General features: G+C 46.9%; 1 protein-coding gene and 1 long non-coding RNA gene across 2 annotated transcripts; one reads left to right on the top strand and one right to left on the bottom strand.

Moving 5' to 3' along the window:
* Positions 1–4,178: 4,178 nt before the first annotated feature.
* LOC147966607 (uncharacterized) lies at positions 4,179–5,122 on the bottom strand. Its single transcript, XR_015607817.1, has 3 exons — positions 4,666–5,122; positions 4,499–4,556; positions 4,179–4,413 (listed from the first exon to the last, which is right to left on the bottom strand). It is a non-coding gene; the product is annotated as an uncharacterized LOC147966607 (long non-coding RNA).
* Positions 5,123–19,097: 13,975 nt separating this feature from the next.
* On the top strand, positions 19,098–20,088 carry LOC125512971 (germin-like protein 1-1). The gene is made up of 2 exons (XM_048678026.2): positions 19,098–19,287; positions 19,393–20,088. Exons 1-2 carry the CDS (start codon positions 19,167–19,169, stop codon positions 19,920–19,922), a joined length of 651 nt encoding a protein of 216 aa, XP_048533983.1. The 5' UTR covers positions 19,098–19,166; the 3' UTR covers positions 19,923–20,088.
* The last annotated feature ends 1,138 nt before the right edge of the window (positions 20,089–21,226 follow it).

The following is a 21,226-nucleotide window of genomic DNA, read 5'->3' as shown; positions in this document are numbered from 1 at the left end:
AAACTGCCAGGTATTGGAGAACCTGCCGCCCTCTAACGCAACCATGTAGCGATGGACGTGCTCGTCCTCCTCCCTGACACGGCGACGTACCACCTCCGGCGGGGCCGGCTCCCTCCGCACCGAAACTGGCCCACGCGAACGCCACCAAATGAGATCAGGGTCGACGACGGGACCCGGGGCCGGGTTCCTCATCAAGCGGCGCACCCCTCCAGGCAGCACCTCCCAGTGCCAGCCCGGCGGAGCCCAGTCCCGTACATGGGTCAGTCGGACGTCGTCGCGGACGGGTCGACGGCGAGGATGCGGGCCGGGCATCGTCGAGAACAAATACTAGCTATATGCCCGCAAAAAGTAACATTTTTTAATGATTGGATTTTGATAACTAAACTTTATAACATTTCTATATAACACTAATTATGCTATCATTGCATATGTCAAAATTCTATATGCTATTTCATACTAATTAAGCATAATATAAAAAACTGAGAAACAACATTATATAAAAAAATTCCATAATAATTAAACACTAATTATATCCATCTAACATGCATTCATACATATATACTAGTGAAAAAATAATAATCTAAAAAATCTAAACTAATTAAACATACAAAATATGTATATACTAATATATACATGCATTAATTCATACATATGTACGTGTGTGTGTGTTCATCATGCTTGTGTGTGTGTGTATGGGCTCGGGGAGGGGCGGCGCCCATGGTGGCCGCCGGGGGCGAGGGAGAGGGGTTAGAGGGGGAGAGCTCACAGCGGGGTGACGGCGACGGCGAGGCGACCGGCCGGGGCGTGACGCGGGGGCGGCGACGCGGGGACGACGCGACGGGGACGGGCCCGGGGCGGCAACGGAGACGAGGGCGGCGACGGGGACGGGGGCGGCGACGGGGACGGGGCGGCGATGGCGACGGCGTCGATCGATCGGGGCGCGCGGGCGGTGCTTCAATGGGGAAACAGAGGAAGAAACAGAGGGAGAATGAAATTTTTGTAAGTGTTGTATATATAGAAGGCACCTTTAGTACCGGTTGGAGCCACCAACCGGTACTAAAGGCCTGTTTTGGCCAGGCCAAGCGGCGGGAACCGCACCCCCTTTAGTACCGGTTGGTGGCTCCAACTGGTACTAAAGGCCCCCCTTTAGTACCGGTTGGTGCCACGAACCGGTACTATAGGGGGTGCGCTGGCGCAGGTGCGGTGCGCAAGTTTAGTCCCACCTCGCTAGCCGAGGGGCGACCGCACTGGTTTATAAACCCCCGTGCGGTAGCTCTCTTGAGCTCCTCTCCAAAGCAGGCCTACTGGGCCTACATGTTCTGTGCTGCCCTGTTGGCCTACTGGGCCTTTGCGGGCCTGCATCCTGGCCCAACAACAGGTTGGGTTTCTAGTCGTATGCAGGCCGCTCTGGCCTAGTAGGCGGGCTTTTTTTTGCTTTATTTATTTTTGAGTTGTTTTTTGTGTATTTAGAGTTTCTTTGTGAATATTTTTGCTTTAGGTACAAAAAATTACAAACTTTCTGTTAGTGCCCGTAGTTTTCAAATTTGAATAGTTTAAATTTTGAATTATTTGAAATTAGTGTGAATCACTAGTTTGTGAATAACTTAACTTTAAAAATCAGTAAAGTCATGAAAGAATTTGTTGCACATAAAATTTCTTCGCGTTTCAAATGCCAAAACACATAATTAACTACCCTAACTATTACAGAGATTCCCTTCTGGGTGTGAAACACAGAAGAAAGTGATGATAGTGAAGCCGATCACATCCCAGATCTTTGGGTGTGAAACTTTTTCTTCGCGTGTGTCCCTTTGCGCCGTAACCATGGAAAATCTTCATCATTTAAGGGGATGCTCGGGTCAATATTCACTGTGAATGGAGCAATTTTATCAAACTTTTCATAATCTTCTAACTTGTCTGTCTTGTCATCCACTCCCATGATGTTTCTCTTCCTAGAAAGAACTATGTGCCGCTTTGGCTCATCGTACGATGCATTCGCTTCCTTATCTTTTCTTTTTCTTGGCTTGGTAGACATGTCCTTCACATAGAAAACCTGTGCCACATCATTGGCTAGGACGAATGGTTCGTCTGCATACGCAAGATTGTTGAGATCCACTGTTGTCATTCCGTACTGCGGGTCTTCCGTTACCCCGCCTCGTGTCATATTGACCCATTTGCACCGAAACAAAGGGACCTTCAAACCACGTCGATAGTCAAGTTCCCATATGTCCTGTATATAACCATAATATGTTTCCTTTCCCGTCTTGGTTTCTGCATCAAAGCGGACACCACTGTTTTGGTTGGTGCTCTTCTTATCTTGGGCGATCGTGTAAAATGTATTACCATTTATCTCGTACCCTTTGAAAGTCATTATATTCGAAGATGGTAACTGAGACAGCAAGTACAGGTCATCTTCAATAGAGGTGTCATGCATGGTACGTGTCTGCAACCAGCTGGCGAAACTCCTGGTTTGTTCACGTGTAATCTAGTCATCAAACCGCTCCGGGTGTTTGGAGCGTAGCAAATTCTTGTGTTCATCCATATACGGAGCCACCAAGGCGGAATTCTGTAGAACTGTGTAGTGTGCTTCAGTGAGAGAATGTCCGTCCATACATATTATTTGTTCCCCTCCTAGCGTGCCTTTTCCATCCAGTCTGCCCTTATGCCGTGATTCAGGAACACCAATCGGCTTAAGGTCAGGAATAAAGTCAATACAAAACTCAATGACCTCCTCATTTTGACGGCCCTTGGAGATGCTTCCTTCTGGCCTAGCACGGTTATGAACATATTTCTTTAAGACTCCCATGAACCTCTCAAAGGGGAACATATTGTGTAGAAATACAGGACCCAAAACGTTAATCTCTTCACATAGGTGAACTAGGACGTGCGTCATGATGTTGAAGAAGGATGGTGGGAACACCAACTCGAAACTGACAAGACATTGCACCAAATCATTCTGTAACCTTGGTATGATTTCTGGATCGATTACCTTCTGAGAGATTGCATTGAGAAATGCACATAGCTTCACAATGGCTAATCAAATGTTTTCCGATAGAAGCCCCCTCAATGCAACCGGAAGCAGTTGTGTCATAATCACGTGGCAGTCATGAGACTTTAGGTTTCAACCGTGGTATTATAGGAGCATACCACATCACCTTGGCAGGAATCTTCTTCCTGGGGCGCTCGCCCTCGACATCACCAGGGTCATCGCGGCTGATCTTATAGCGCAATGCACCACATACCGGGCAAGCGTTAAAATCCTCGTACTCACCGCGGTAGAGGATGCAATCATTAGGGATGCATGTATCTTCTGCACCTCTAACCCTAGAGGGCAGACAACCTTCTTTGCTTCGTACGTACTCTCGGGCAATTCGTTGTCCTTTGGAAGCATATCCTTTATCATTACCAGCAACTTTCCAAATCCCTTGTCAGATACACCATTCTCTGCCTTCCATTGCAGCAATTCCAGTGTGGTGCCCAGCTTTTTCTTGTCACCTACGCAATTCGGGTACAACAATTTTTTGTGATCCTCTAACATGCGCTGCAACTTCTTCTTCTCCAAATCACTTGCGCAGTTTCTCTTTGCATCGGCAATGGCCCGACCTAGATCATCAACGGGCTCATCTGATGCCTCTTCTTCAGCTTCTTCCCGCATTACCGGCTCAGCTTCTTCCCGCATTACCGGCTCAGCTTCTTCCCCCATTGTTGTATCATCGTATTCAGGGAACCCATGGCCAGGATAGCTGTCGTCGTCCTCTTCTTCTTCTTCATTGTCTTCCACCATAACCCCTCTTTCTCCGTGCTTGGTCCAAACATTATAGTGGGGCATGAAACCGGACTTAAATAGGTGGACGTGGATGGTTCTTGACGTAGAGTAATTGTGACCATTCTTACAGCGAGCACATGGACAAGGCATAAAACCATCCGCCCGCTTGTTTGCCTCAGCCGCAAGCAGAAAAGTATGTACGCCCTCAACAAACTGGGGAGAGCATCGGTCATCGTACATCCATTGTCGGCTCATCTTCATTACACAACACCGAATAGACCAAATTAATACAAGTTCATACATAAAGTTCATACAACACTTAAATGCAACAAACAAATAACTCTCTAGCTAAAGCATTTAAATGCAACAACAAATACGATCAAGATCGCAACTAAGGTAACAATGGATCCAACAGCATAATGATACCAAGCCTCACTATCGATGGCATATTTTCTAATCTTTCTAATCTTCAAGCGCATTTTCTCCATCTTGATCTTGTGATCATCGACGACATCGGCAACATGCAACTCCAATTCCATCTTCTCCCCCTCAATTCTTTTCAATTTTTCTTTCAAGTACTCGTTTTCTCTTTCAACTAAATTTAACCTCTCGACAATAGGGTCGGTTGGAATTTCCGGTTCACATACCTCCTAGAAAAAAATTCTATGTCAACTTGATGGGCATAATTTGTCATAAACATGAAATGCAACTAGTTTTAAAAGAGAATATATATACCACATCCAAATCATAACAAGGACGAGGGCCAACGGGGACGGATATCAAAACCATGGCACTATATGTATAACAAACAACGTACGGGTAAGATAATTATACAAGTAACTATATATCCAAATCACACAAACATCAATTTTTATATAAAATTTCATGAACAAGAGGCTCACCACAAGGTGGTGCCGGCGATGGGACGGTGCGGGCGATCGACGGTGGTTACGGCGGAGATTTAGAAGGCACTAAGTAAACCACACCTACATATGCAAACTAAGTGTTATTTTTGACCTCAAATTGCATATAAATCAAATACTAGCACATATATATATATATCCTCCCAAATTACTAAACTCACAAATTAATCACTATATAAAGCATTGCAAGAGCTAATCTAGCAATGAGAGATGAAAGGACAAAGTTGCTAACCTTTGTGATCATTTGAATGGATGGGGGCCTTCAAATCTTGACAAATTTTGGGCAAAATGTGTGATGAGCTCGAGAGGAAGAGGGGAAGAACAGAGAGGAGAGGGGAAAGGGGAAGAACAGAGCGAGCTCGGGTGGACGAAGGGTTTATGTAGGACGACCTTTAGTACCGGTTCATGCCAAGAACCGGTACTAAAGGGGCTGGAGGGGCCCCAGTCTGACAACATCCTGCCACCACTCTCATTAGTACCGGTTCGTGGCACGAACCGGTGCTAAAGGTTCGCCACGAACCGGTACTAATGAAAGCGGCCCGGCTAGCCGTTGGAACCGGCACTAATGTATACATTAGTGCCGGCTCAAATACAAACCGGCACTAATGTGCTTCACATTTGACCCTTTTTCTACTAGTGGGGCATCCCCCACGGTGGAGGACCAAGCGTCGTCAGGAATGTAAGTCGGTGGAATCAATGGCGTCGAGTCGTCACACTCCTTACATGGTAGGGCCTTCTTCTCCTTGGCAGGGGGATTCTTCTTGGCCAGATCCTCAAAATACTTTATTAGGATAAACTGCGGGTTCTTCTCAATGAGCGCCGCCAAGCGGTCTCAGCGAGCTTCTCGTTGACCGCGGAGTCAACCCTAATGGAAGATGCGTCGTCGGAGGAAGCCCTAGCCACGAAATCGATCGTTGCTAACACCTTTCATCAAACAATGAAAATAGCATAAGAATCAAAAATCAAAGATTACTTCTAAGAAAATTAATCATGATGGTCACTATCTCACGGATATTTTGACTTTCGGTGATGGTCGAGCTAGGCGAGTCCATCGTGCGTGAAAAATGTATATCACAAGATGAACTTGCCCAGGTTGACCGCCATCGGCAAAAGACGATTTTCTTCCTCCAATAACAACTCTCATCTCTCTCACGTATATACGGTGGAACTCTCTCTACTAGTGGTATATATGGCGGACACTATCTCACAGATATTTCGACTTTCGGTGATGGTAGAGCTGGGCGAGTCCATCATGTGTGTCAAATGTATATCACAAGAAGAACTCACACAGATCGACCGCCATCGTCAAAAGTCGATTTTCTTCCTCCAATAACAACTATCATCTCTCTCACGTATATATGGTGGAACTCTATCTGCTGGTGGTATATATGGCGGTCACTATCTCACAGATATTTCGACTTTCGGTGATGGTCAAGCTGGGCGAATCCATCGTGCGTGACAAATGTATATCGCAAGAAGAATTCACCCAGATTGACCGCCATCATCAAAAGTCAATTTTCTTCCTCCATATAGCATCCATACGAACAACAAGAACTATTAGATGCATCAACAATTAATTATCTATACAAAAAATTAACAATTATCTACATTCATCCATACTTCTTTGCATCCATCTATGCATTCATGCATACATACATACATCCATCTATATATTGATACATAACAAGAACTAGCAAAAAAATTACTACAATTTTTTTCATGCATCAATCCATGCATTAATACATGCATATATACATTCATACATCCATGCATCCATCAATCCTTGCATCCATATAAAATCCATGCATCCATCAATCCTTGCATCCATATAAAAATCCATGCATCCATACATACATTCATGCATAAATACAAGATCGGGGAGGGGGATGAAGCTCACCGTGAGGGGGAGGTAGTGCCGGCGGGGTTGGGGGTCACCGGCGTGGTTGGGGAGGGGGGCGCCAGTGGGGTCAGGGTGTTGGGGAACGTAGCAGAAATTCAAAAAATTTCTACGCATCACCAAGATCAATCTATGGAGTAATCTAGCAACGAAGGGAAGGAGAGTGCATCTACGTACCCTTGTAGATCGCTAAGCGGAAGCGTTCAAGTGAACGGGGTTCATGGAGTCGTACTCGTCGTGATCCAAATCACCGATGATCCTAGTGCCGAACGGACGGCACCTCCGTGTTCAACACACGTACAGCCCGGAGACGTCTCCTACGCCTTGATCCAGCAAGGGGAGAAGGAGAGGTTGGGGAAGACTCCATCCAGCAGCAGCACGACGGCGTGGTGGTGGTGGAGGAGCGTGGTACTCCAGCAGGGCTTCGCCAAGCACCGCAAGAGACGAGGAGGGAGAGGGGTAGGACTGCGCCAGGAAGGAGATTGAATTGTGTCTATGGCATCCCAAAACCTCAAGTATATATAGGGGGAGGGGAGGGGCTGCGCCCCCACCTAGGTTTCCACCCCTAGGGGTGGCGGCCAGCCCTAGATCCCATCTAGGGGGGCGGCCAAGGGGGGAGACAGGGGGGCGCACCACTAGGTGGGTCTTAGGCCCATCTGAGCCTAGGGTTTGCCCCCTTCCACTCTCCCTTGCGCCTTGGGCCTTGGTGGGGGGCGTACCAGCCCACCTGGGGCTGGTCCCCTCCCACACTTGGCCCATGCAGCCCTCCGGGGCTGGTGGCCCCACTTGGTGGACCACCGGGACCCTCCCGGTGGTCCCGGTACATTACCGATAAACCCGAAACCTTTCCGGCGACCAAAACAGGACTTCCCATATATAAATCTTTACCTCCGGACCATTCCAGAACTCCTCGTGACGTCCGGGATCTCATCCGGGACTCCGAACAACATTCGGTAACCACGTATATCTATTCCCTATAACCCTAGCGTCATCGAACCTTAAGTGTGTAGACCCTACGGGTTCGGGAACCATGCAGACATGACCGAGATAACTCTCCGGTAAATAACCAACAGCGGGATCTGGATACCCATGTTGGCTCCCACATGTTCCATGATGATCTCATCGGATGAACCACGATGTCAAGGACTTAATCAATCCCGTATACAATTCCCTTTGTCTATCGGTACGATACTTGCCCGAGATTCGATCGTCGGTATCCCGATACCTTGTTCAATCTCGTTACCGGCAAGTCTCTTTACTCGTTCTGTAACACATCATCCCATGATCAACTCCTTGGTCACATTGTGCACATTATGATGATGTCCTACCGAGTGGGCCCAGAGATACCTCTCCGTTTACACGGAGTGACAAATCCCAGTCTCGATTCGTGCCAACCCAACAGACACTTTCGGAGATACCTGTAGTGTACCTTTATAGCCACCCAGTTACGTTGTGACGTTTGGCACACCCAAAGCACCTCTACGGTATCCGGGAGTTGCACAATCTCATGGTCTAAGGAAATGATACTTGACATTAGAAAAGCTTTAGCATACGAACTACATGATCTTGTGCTAGGCTTAGGATTGGGTCTTGTCCATCACATCATTCTCCTAATGATGTGATCCCGTTATCAACGACATCCAATGTCCATGGTCAGGAAACCATAACCATCTATTGATCAACGAGCTAGTCAACTAGAGGCTTACTAGGGACATGGTGTTGTCTATGTATCCACACATGTATCTGAGTTTCCTATCAATACAATTTTAGCATGGATAATAAACGATTATCATGAACAAGGAAATATAATAATAACCAATTTATTATTGCCTCTAGGGCATATTTCCAACAGTCTCCCACTTGCACTAGAGTCAATAATCCAGTTCACATCGATATGTGATTAACACTCAAGGTCACATCCCCATGTGACTAACACCCAAAGAGTTCTGGGTTTGATCATGTTACACTTGTGAGAGAGGTTTCAGTCAACGGGTCTGCAACATTCAGATCCGTATGTACTTCACAAATCTTGTAGATGCAACTACTACGCTACATTTGGAGCCATTTCAAATAACTGTTCTACTTGGAGCTATTCTAAATTGTTGCTCCATTATACGTATCCGGTATCTCTACTCAGAGCTATCCGGATAGGTGTTAACCTTGCATCGACGTAACTCTTTACGTCGAACTCTTTATCACCTCCATAACCGAGAAACATATCCTTATTCCTCTAAGGATAATTTAGACCGCTATCTGGTGATCTACTCCTAGATTACCTTTGTACCCTCTTGCCAGATATGTGGCAAGGCACACATCAGGTGCGGTACTCAGCATGGCATACCGTATAGAGCCTATGACAAAAGCATAGGGGACGACCTTCGTCCTTCCTCTTTCTTCTGCCGTGGTCAATCTTTGAGTCTTACTCAACTTCACACCATACAACTCAGGTAAGAACCCCTTCTTTGACTGATCTATTTTGAACTCCTTCAAAAACATGTCAAGGTGTGCGTTCTTTGAAAGTATCATCAGGCGTCTTGATCTATCTCTATAGATCTTGATGCCCAATTTGTAAGCAGCTTTATCCAGGTCTTCCTTTGAAAAACACTCTTCAAACAACCGTTTATGTTTTCCACAAATTCTATATTATTTCGGATCTTACAATATGTCATCCACATATACTTATCAGAAATGTTATAGTGCTCCCACTCACTTTCTTGTAAATACAAGTTTCTAGCAAACATTGTATAAACCTAAAAGCTTTGATCACTCCATCAAAACATATATTCCGATTCCGAGATGCTTGCTCTAGTCCATAGAAGGATTGCTGGAGCCAGCATACCTTTTAGCATCCTTAGGATCGACAAAACCTTTTATTGTATCACATACAACTTTTCTTAGGAAAACTTGTTTTGACATCCATCTGTAAGATTTCATAATCGAAAAATACAGCTAATGCTAACATGGTTCCGACGGACTTAAGCATCGCTACGGCTGAGAAATTCTCATCGTAGTCAACTCCTTGAACTTGTGAAAAGACTCTTTCCCACAAGTCGAGCTTCATAGACGGTAACATCACCGCCCACGCCCGTCTTCTTCTTAAAGATCCATTTATCTCAATGGCTTGCCGATCATCGGGCAAGTCCACCAAAGTCCATACTTTGTTCTGATATATGGATCCTATCTCGGGTTTCATGGCTTCTAACCATTTGTCGGAATACGGGCCCACCATCGCTTCTCCATAGCTCGTAGGTTCATTGCTGTCTAACAACATGATATCTAAGACAGGATTACCGTACCACTTAGGAGTAGTACATATCCTTGTCGACCTACGAGGTTCGATACCAACTTGATCCGAAGATTCATGATCACTATCATTAACTTCCTATTCAACAGACGTAGGCGCCACAGAAAACATCTTTCTGTGTTGCATCACTCTCTGGTTGAAGTAAAGGTTCGAAAACCTCATCAAGTTCTATCTTCCTCCCACTCAATTCTTTCGAGAGAAACTCCTTCTCGAGAGAGGACCCGTTCTTAGCGACAAACAATTTGCCCTCGGATCTGAGATAGAAGGTGTACCCAACTGTCACCTTTGGGTTTCCTATGAAGATGTTTTTGTCCGCTTTGGGTTCGAGCTTCTCTGGCTGAAGCCTTAAGTATCGCAGCCCCAAACATTAAGAAACGAAAACTTTGGTTTCTTGCCAAACCAATGTTCATATGAAGTCGTCTCAACGGACTTAGATGGTGTCCTATCTAAAGTGAATGCAGCTGTCTTTAACGCATAACCTCAAAATGAAAGCGGTAGATTGGTAAGAGACATCATAGATCGCACCATATCTCATAGGGTTCGATTACGACGTCCAGACACACCATTACCTTGTGGTGTTCTAGGTGGCTTCAACTGTGAAACAATTCCACAATATCTTAAGTGATTGCCAAACTCATAACTCAGAAAATCCCCTTTTGATCAGATCGTAGGAACATGATCTTATTGTTATGATGATTCTTAACTTCACTCTGAAATCGCTTGAACTTTTCAAACGTTTCAGACTTGTGCTTCATTAAGTAGATATACCTATATCTACCCAAATCATCAGTGATGATGAGAAAACAGCGATATCCACCGCACGCTTCAATTCTCATTGGATCACACGTATCAGCATGCATGATTTACAACAAGTCACTTGCCCGTTTCATTGTTCCTGAAAACGGGGTCTTAGTCATCCTGCCCATGAGGCATGGCTCGCATGTGTCAAGTGATTCAAAATCAAGTGACTCCAAACATCCATCGACATGGAGTTTCTTCATGCATCTTACGCCAATATGACCTAAGCGGCAGTGCCACAAGAAGGTGGTACTATCATTATTAACTCTACATCTTTTGGCGTGAACATGTGTATTACTACGACCGAGATTCACTGAACCATTCACATAGGATGCATGACCATGAAAGGTATTATTCATGTAAATAGAATAACCATTATTCTCTAACTTAAATGAATAACCGTATTGCAATGAACATGATCTAATCATATTCATGCTCAACGTAGACACCTGATAACATTTATCTAGGTTCAATACTAATCCCGAAGGCAGATGGAGCGTGCGATGGTGATCTCATCAACTTTGGAAACACTTCCAACACACATCGTCACCTCGCCCTTAGCCAGTCTTCGTTTAGTCCGTAGCTTTTGCTTCAAGTCACCAATAATAGCAACTGAACCGGTATCCAATACCCAGGTGCTACCAGGAGTACTAGTGAGGTACACATTAATAACACATATATACTTTGTTGAAGTTTCCAGCTTTCTTATCTACCATGCATTTGGGGTCATTCCGCTACCAGTGACCGTTCCCCTTACAATAGAAGCACCTAGTCTCGGGTTTGGGTTCAACCTTGGGTTCCTTCACTGGAGCGGCAACTGGTTTGCCATCCATGAAGTTTCCCTTCTAGCCCTTGCCCTTCTTGAAACCAGTGGTCTTGTTAATCCATCAACACTTGATGCTCCTTCTTGATTTCTACCTTTTGCGGTCTTAAGCACCGCGAACAGCTCCGGGATCAACTCCATCCCTTGCAAGTCATAGTTCATCACGAAGATCTAGTAGCTTAGTGATAGTGGCTAGAGAACTCTATCAATCACTATCTTATCTGGAAGTTTAACTCCCACTTGATTTAAGTGATTGTGGCACCCAGACATTCTGAGCACATGCTCACTAGTTGAGCTATTCTCCTCCATCTTGTTTGCTAAAGAACTTGTCAGAGGTCTCACACCTCTCAACACGGTCATGAGCCTGAAATCCTAATTTCAGCTCTTGGAACATCTCATATGTTCTATGGCGTTCAAAACGTCATTGGAATCCCGATTCTAAGCCGTAAAGTATGGTGCACTAAACTATCAAGTAGTCATCAGGATGTGTCTATCAGGTGTTCACAACATCCACAGACGACGTTGTAGGGGTTTGCACATCGAGCGGTGCATCAAAGACGTAAGCCTTCTGTGTAGCAATGAGGACACTCCTCAGACTACGGACCTAGTCCGCATCATTGCTTACAATATCTTTCAACTTAATCTTTCTCTAGGAACGTATTGAAACAGGGAGCTACAACGTGAGCTATTTATCTACAACATATTTGCGAAGACAATTTAGACTATGTTCAGGATAATTAAGTTCATCTTATGAACTCCCACTCAGATAGACATCCCTCTAGTCATCTAAGTGATTACATGATCCGAGTCAACTAGGCCGTGTCCGATCATCACGTGAGACGGACTAGTCATCATTGGTGAACATCTTCATGTTGATCGTATCTACCATACGACTCATGCTCGACTTTTCGGTCTCTTGTGTTCCGAGGCCATGTCTGTACATGCTAGGCTCGTCAAGTCAACCTAAGTGTTTCGCGTGTGTAAATCTAGCTTACACCCGTTGTATGTGAACGTAAGAATCTATCCCACCCGATCATCACGTGGTGCTTCAAAACGACGAACTTTCGCAACGGTGCACAGTTAGGGGGAACACTTTCTTGAAATTTTAATGAGGGATCATCTTATTTACTACCGTCGTTCTAAGCAAATAAGATGTATAAACATGATAAACATCACATGCAATCAAATAGTGACATGATATAGCCAATATCATATTGCTCCTTTTGATCTCCATCTTCGGGGCTCCATGATCATCATTGTCGTCGGCATGACACCATGATCTCCATCATCATGATCCCCATCAATGTGTCTCCATGAAGTTGTCTCGCCAACTTATTACTTCTACTACTATGGCTACCGGTTAGCAATAAAGTAAAGTAATTACATGGCGTTGTACAATGACACGCAGGTCATACAATAAATAAAGACGACTCCTATGGCTCCTGCCGGTTGTCATATTCATCGACATGCAAGTCGTGATTCCTATTACAAGAACATGATCAATCTCATACATCACATATCATTCATCATATTCTTCTTGGCCATATCACATCACATAGCATACCCTACAAAAACAAGTTAGACGTCCTCTAATTGTTGTTTGCATGTTTTACGTGGCTGCTATGGGTTTCTAGCAAGAACGTTTCTTACCTACGCAAAAACCACAATGTGAATTGCCAATTTCTATTTACCCTTCATAAGGACCATGTTCATCGAATCCGATCCAACTAAAGTGGGAGAGACAGACACCCGCCAGCCACCTTATGCAACTAGTGCATGTCAGTCGGTGGAACCGGTCTCACGTAAGCGTACGTGTAAGGTTGGTCCGGGCGGCTTCATCCCACGATGCCGCCGAATCAAGATAAGACTAGTAACGGCAAGATAATTGACAATATCGACGCCCACAACTACTTTGTGTTCTACTCGTGCATAGTAACTACGCATAGACCTAGCTCATGATGCCACTGTTGGGGAATGTAGCAGAAATTCAAAAAAATTCTACGCATCACCAAGATCAATCTATGGAGTAATCTAGCAACGAGGGGAAGGAGAGTGCATCTACGTACCCTTGTAGATCGCTAAGCGGAAGCGTTCAAGTGAACGGGGTTGATGGAGTCGTACTCGTCGTGATCCAAATCACCGATGATCCTAGTGCCGAACGGACGGTACCTCTGTGTTCAACACACGTACAGCCCGGAGACGTCTCCTACGCCTTGATCCAGCAAGGGGAGAAGGAGAGGTTGGGGAAGACTCCATCCAGCAGCAGCACGATGGCGTGGTGGTGGTGGAGGAGCGTGGTACTCCGGCAGGGCTTCGCCAAGCACCGCAAGAGACGAGGAGGGAGAGGGGTAGGACTGCGCCAAGAAGGAGATTGAATCGTGTCTATGGCAGCCCAAAACCTCAAGTATATATAGGGGGAGGGGAGGGGCTGCGCCCCCACCTAGGTTTCCACCCCTAGGGGTGGCGGCCAGCCTAGATCCCATCTAGGAGGGCGGCCAAGGGGGGAGAGAGGGGGGCGCAGCACTAGGTGGGCCTTAGGCCCATCTGAGCCTAGGGTTTGCCCCCTTCCACTCTCCCTTGCGCCTTGGGCCTTGGTGGGGGGCGCACCAGCCCACCTGGGGCTGGTCCCCTCCCACACTTGGCCCATTCAGCCCTCCGGGGCTGGTGGCCCCACTTGGTGGACCACCGGGACCCTCCCGGTGGTCCCGGTACATTACCGATAAACCCGAAACCTTTTCGGCGACCAAAACAGGACTTCCCATATATAAATCTTTACCTCCGGACCATTCTGGAACTCCTCGTGACGTCTGGGATCTCATCCGGGACTCCGAACAACATTCGGTAACCACGTATATCTATTCCCTATAACCCTAGCGTCATCGAACCTTAAGTGTGTAGACCCTACGGGTTCGGGAACCATGCAGACATGAACGAGATAACTCTCCGGTCAATAACCAACAGCAGGATCTGGATACCCATGTTGGCTCCCACATGTTCCACGATGATCTCATCGGATGAACCACGATGTCAAGGACTTAATCAATCCCGAATACAATTCCCTTTGTCTATCGATACGATACTTGCCCGAGATTCGATCGTCGGTATCCCGATACCTTGTTCAATCTCGTTACCGGCAAGTCTCTTTACTCGTTCTGTAACACATCATCCCGTGATCAACTCCTTGGTCACATTGTGCACATTATGATGATTTCCTACCGAGTGGGCCCAGAGATACCTCTCCATTTACACGGAGTGACAAATCCCAGTCTCGATTCGTGCCAACCCAACAGACACTTTCGGAGATACCTGTAGTGTACCTTTATAGCCACCCAGTTACGTTGTGACATTTGGCACACCCAAAGCACCGCTACGATATCCGGGAGTTGCACAATCTCATGGTCTAAGGAAATGATACTTGACATTAGAAAAGCTTTAGCATACGAACTACATGATCTTGTGCTAGGCTTAGGATTGGGTCTTGTCCATCACATCATTCTCCTAATGATGTGATCCCGTTATCAACGACATCCAATGTCCATGGTCAGGAAACCGTAACCATCTATTGATCAACGAGCTAGTCAACTAGAGGCTTACTAGGGACATGGTGTTGTCTATGTATCCACACATGTATCTGAGTTTACTATCAATACAATTCTAGCATGGATAATAAACGATTATCATGAACAAGGAAATATAATAATAACCAATTTATTATTGCCTCTAGGGCATATTTCCAACATAGGGCGCCGGCGCGGAGGGTGCCGGCCGGGGGGGCGCCGGTGAGAAAGAGAAGAGACCGCGAGGGGGGTTAAGTGTTCGCCGACCTTTACCGAGCGTCTATCAGTGCGGCTCTCGATAAAGGTACGAGACCTAGATCTAGGTTTTACACCGTTTCCGAGAGGAACGCTCGGCAAAGGATAAAGCACACTCGGAAATGGCAAACATACCGAGAGAGGCACTCGGAAATGACACTCCTCCCTCATCCAATCAAGGCGTGGGCATGCCACAAGGACATCACAAATTATTCCCCATGCCGTTACCCGGCATGATTTCATGTGCCGCCTTGCTGATCTGCAATTCCAGACGATGAAACCCTAGCAGAGCAATAATTTCTCGAATATTGCGCGCGTCCCCGAAAAATGCGAGGCCATGGCATGTGCCATGCGGTTGCCCCCTCTTAGAGCACGAGAAGTTTCGAGGCCAACAGAGCAACAGGACCAGCACTTCCTGCGCAAACTGGACAGGTTCCCTCTTGATACCCAGATACTAGCTTGGAGACGCTGCGGTTTACAAGCAGCCTCAGGGGAGGCTTACTCGAAATGTGTCCAAACTTTTACCACACCCTACAGAGGCCCTGTGATGACACCGTGCCAGATCCCGAGCAATCCTACCATCGTACGATTTTCCGAGGATTTCAATGGTTTCATCAGAAATAACACCAAGGTAATTTTGGTAACCCGGTGGCAGGGCATGCCCCTCCCTCATCTGTGCAAGGTGTAGTCAATGCCACAAGGACATCACAAATGATTCCCCATGCCGTTACCCGGCATGATTTCATGTGCCGCCTTGCTGATTTGCAATTCCCGACGATGAAACCCTAGCAGAGCAATAAATTTCTCGAATATTGCGTGCATCCCCGAAAAATGCGAGGCCATGGCACGTGCCATGCGGTTGCCCCCTCTTAGAGCACGAGAAGTTTTGAGGCCAACGGAGCAATAGGACCAACACTTCCTACACAAACCGGACACGTTCCCTCTCGAAACCCAGATACTAGCTCGGAGACACTGCGGTTTACAAGCGGCCTCGGGGGAGGCTTACTCGAAATGCGCCCAAACTTGTATCAAACCCTACAGAGGCCCTGTGATGACACCGTGCTAGATCCCGAGCAATCCTACCATCGTACGATTTTTCGAGGATTTCAACGGTTGCATCAGGAATGACACCGAGGTACTTTTGGTAACCCGGTGGTAGGGCATGCCCCTCCCTGGTCTATGCAAGGCGTAGGCATGCCACAAGGACATCACAAATGATTCCCCGTGCCGCTACCCGGCATGATTTCATGTGTTGCCTTGCTGATCTGCAATTCCTGGCGATAAAACCCTAGCAGAGCAATAAATTTCTCGAATATTGCGCGTGTCCCCGAAGGCCGTGGCACGTGCCATGCGGTTGCCCCCTCTTAGAGCACGAGAAGTTCCGAGGCCAACGGAGCAACAGGACCAGCACTTCCTGCACAAACTGGACATGTTCCCTCTCGATACCCAGATACTAGCTCGGAGACGATGCGGTTTACAAGCGGCCTCAGGGGAAGCTTACTCGAAACGTGTCCAAACTTTTACCAGACCCTACAGAGGCCCTGTGATGACACCGTGCCTGATCCAGAGCAACCCTACTACCGACATCACAAATAGTCCAGCTCCTTAACAAGCGTGTAATGAATACCGAAGCTTACTGCATCTGGACTATCCCACTATTTATATTTAAACATGTCTTGTTGCTTGTCTTTAGGCGAGGTGGGACTAAACTTTGATGTTGGCCTTATCTACCGAGAGCCACTCTTACTCGAAACGTGTCCAAACTTTTACCAGACCCTACAGAGGCCCTGTGATGACACCGTGCCTGATCCAGAGCAACCCTACTATCGACATCACAAATAGTCCAGCTCCTTAACAAGGGTGTAATGAATACCGAAGCTTACTGCATCTGGACTATCCCACTATTTATATTTAAACAAGTCTTGTTGCTTGACTTTAGGCGAGGTGGGACTAAACTTTGATGTTGGCCTTATCTACCGAGAGCCACTCTCAGGTAGCCGAGTATAGCTCCGAAAAAATACATCATTCATCCATACTCTCCACTTGAAGAATATACACGATGAATATAGATGATAAATCATACTCATCCTGCATATCCTCCAAATAGAGTGCAAGGAAGACCCACGCTTGTAACAATCTAATAGATGAAGGTATTTAAGTAGGTGCAGGACTTGCTCGGGAGGCAAGGTGGGACTAAACTTTGATGGTGGCCTATCTTTACCAAGAGCCACTCTCGGCAACTGCTCGTTTACCGAGAGCAGTCTGGTGCTAACTGACGGAGCCGTCTAGTGCGAACGGACATGCCACGTGGCTCCTCTTTGCCGTGTGCGGCTCTCGGCATCTGTGCCGTTTGCCGTTCAGTGCTTGTTCGCCGTGAGCCAGTGACGGCAAAGAAAGCAGTTGCCGTGAGGCCAAGTTTGCCGAGTGCGGCTCTCGGCGTCGTTTAGTTTGCCGAGTGCCCGCGTTTCGGCTGTCGGTGAAGACGCCCACACCCGGCGTATATGAAAATTCCAGTAGTGAAGCGTGTGTTAGCCTAAAAAAAAGTTGGAGGGGATCCTAACGTGCCTAAGATGGTAGGTTTTGTAGAGTGAGAGTAAAGGTGGGGGTAAATAGTGGCTAAGGGCAATTATCAGTCCAATTTTTGTGCGAGCCCTTTCTCTTTGTCTGTCTTTTTCTTCTTCAGTTTTTTGCATGCGTGCAATTTCTAATAAACCGCCGGTTGCGTGGTTTGAACCTGCCCCAAACTCATGTCTTTGTTACATTCAAAAACAGAAAGAAACCCGTCTTCTTGTGTAACTAGCTAAGGATGTTTTAGCATAGCAAGCCAGGCCAGGGTTGGCCTACCTTGGTGCTTTCCAACTAATAACTGACCTAAAAGGAGCAGCAGACGCCATGGCTGCTCGGCGAGATAATGTTTCCTACTCCTGCGTCGTACAATCTCAAAGCACCGGTCCCATTTAGAATGCTGCTGTGACGGGATCAGATGTACCGACCGGAACGGGACAACAGGTAATGGCGCGGCAAGACGCCGGCGAGCGCTTCGGACAAGGCAGAGAGCGTCTCCTCCCTCGTCCGCGAGCACGCACGTAATAACGGGCAGGATACGTGCAGTGTTGGTGATAGAGACGGCCGAGCAGCTGAATTGCATCGGATTGGTTTGAATAAATCGCTCTTCGCAGCCTGCTTCGTCCGCTGTATTTGAATATGGCTAGTGGCTCAGTGCTCGGTTTAGCCAAGAAATTTTTGTATCCAGGAAGAGACAAAAGTCTCAAGTGACTCCTATCTGATGCAAGTGTTAGATTACTGGCTAAGAGAGCTTGCCATCAATCAGACAGCTATGTACATTTCTGTACGTAGTACCTACCTCTTTTGTTTTGTCAGCTGCTCCAAAAAAGGACACACAACTTGGTTACCAGAAGGTCTGGCGGTGCAAACCATTATCATGTTCAACTAACTCGATAAGCCACCCGTCGCCATGTGCAATCGTGCGTTGTTCCTGGAGCTAGCTCCGCCCTCGACGACGAGAGTCCCACGAAACTCGGGTCTGTTGTCTCCACCGACTGGATGGATCATGGATCTGATTCAAAGACGCATGTGTAGCAGGTAGCCTGCATAAACAACTATATCCCCCTTTGATTGGCTCAAAATTAATTAACGGAATCGGATGCTTGCCTCCCTCCCCATCCGAACCCGCCGCAGCCTACCCTGTTTGACCTTGAGATGGCGATGCTATCTGTAGTACCATACACAAATCACCGTGCCTATAAGTACCACAGCCTATCTTTGCTCAATCCACACCCAGGAAGCACTCCACAGCTATAGCAAGCAAGCATTGACCAATCTATCATGGCGAGGCTTCAGCTTTCCGCCATAGCGGCCTGCGCCGTCCTCCTCGCCCTCGCCGCCCCCTCCCTCGCCGGCGACCCCGACATGCTCCAGGACGTCTGCGTCGCCGACCTGAAATCCTGTGAGTCATCTTGCTGAGCTATATATCCATTCATCTTAATTCGTCAGCTTCGTTGTGTGCTGGCTCTTGCTTACACCGTGCATTCGTCAAAACGAATCGTGGCAGCGATCAAGCTGAACGGGTTCCCGTGCAAGGCGGACATCACGGCGGACGACTTCTTCTTCGCTGGTCTCAAGAAGGCCGGAAACACCAACAACCCTGCGGGTTCGAACGTCACAGCGGCAAACGTGCAGTCGTTCCCAGGGGTGAACACGCTTGGCGTGTCCATGGCGCGCATCGACTACGCGCCGGGAGGCCAGAACCCGCCGCACACCCACCCGCGCGCCACGGAGATCATCTTCGTCCTTGAGGGAGTCCTCGAGGTGGGCTTCATCACCACCGCCAACAAGCTCTTCACTAAGACCATCACCGCAGGAGACGTGTTCGTCTTCCCGCGTGGGCTCGTGCACTTCCAGCAAAACAGGGGACATGGCCCCGCCTCCGTCATTGCCGGCTTCAACAGCCAGCTCCAGGGCACCCAAGCCATCGCCACCACGCTCTTCGCTGCCGCGCCGCCAGTGCCTAGCGACGTGTTGGCCAAGGCCTTCCGGGTCGGTACCGAAGACATCGACGCCGTCAAGGCCAAGTTTAAGTAGTGTGGGTGCCTCCGCAGTTGGCAAATCTCCATCCTTTTCGGAAGAATAACCGTGTGTTCATTGCTGAATAAATGATACTCAAGCGAGCTGTAACGTGCAGTTGATTTTTTGATGTGTATGTTCCATTTGATTGTCTTGAAAATAATACAAAATTGTTTCTGTTTCATATAGTGTATGTTCATTTTAGTGACATGTCCTCTATTTCTTCATGTGTATATTACATTTGATCCATTCCTTGACCGGAAATACGCAGGGGCACGCAGATGCGGGAGGACGCACCTGCCTAGTGGCGCCGGTCACCCTATTGCCTCGCGATCCGCAAAGTCGCTGGTCCCGCATGAGGGCATAATTACTTTTAAATTTCTGTTTTTGAAATTTACATTTTTGTTGGTCGCATGTTCTGAAACTTAAGATTTGTCGGTCGCTCGTACCAAGTTTCAGTAGTTGAAACATTTCTGTCGGTCGTGGGATCTAAAATTCACGATTTTGTTGGTCGCCCGTACCAAGTTTCAGAAGTTGAAACTTAATGAAAATTTTAAAACTCATTCAAACATATTTAAAATGGATCTCATTTGAAAGCCCTCATCACCAAAAACATGAACATGCAAATAAAATTTAATTTTGGACTTTTGATTCAAAATGTATGAATGATTGAAAATCGTATGCCAAAAGATTGGGTGGGGGAGGGGGGTGGGGGCGTGCCCCCGCACCTGTGCTACAAATTAAATCCTCTCGCATTCCTTGACGTCTATGTTACATTAGTTATTTTCAACTTGTCAACACATTTATAACTTTACAGATTTCCTAAGATTTGTTCTACATAGACTAAACAACAGCAAAAGTCTACTCTCAAAGAACGAGCAAACAAGCGCGTGTTTGGCTTCGATTGTTCAACATTTGTACACACACAATTGTTCTCATCCAAAAAGTCAACCATTTATGTATCTTGCAAGCTGGAATTGCTAAGAAATTAGAAGTGGCCACATTTCATTGGTGTTCCCATGGTTGCTCTCGATCTCTTGCCCGCGTCCACACCGGGGACGTGCTCCTCGGGAATACCACCATCGGTCTTGCTGATGTCGGCTGTTGTATGTAATTCAATATTTACCAATGTCGTTATTGTTGTGCATTGTCGGTGATAGAGATAACAAGCCAGCTATTGGTTCCCTTTGTAGTTGTCTAGCAGAAGTCGCTTGAGTTTCTACCCCCTCGGTGAGTTTAACTGGTCCGTCATCCACTCGTCAAGATGATCAAGTCCACAACACAATTTTGCCATATGCTATGTATGTACGCACTAGAACGAC

This window comes from Triticum urartu, chromosome 6A (genome assembly GCF_056163025.1).
Source record: "Triticum urartu cultivar PI428250 chromosome 6A, HENAU_Tu73, whole genome shotgun sequence".
Taxonomy (NCBI): Eukaryota; Viridiplantae; Streptophyta; class Magnoliopsida; order Poales; family Poaceae; genus Triticum; species Triticum urartu.
This window is presented reverse-complemented; position numbering and strand designations above follow the sequence as displayed.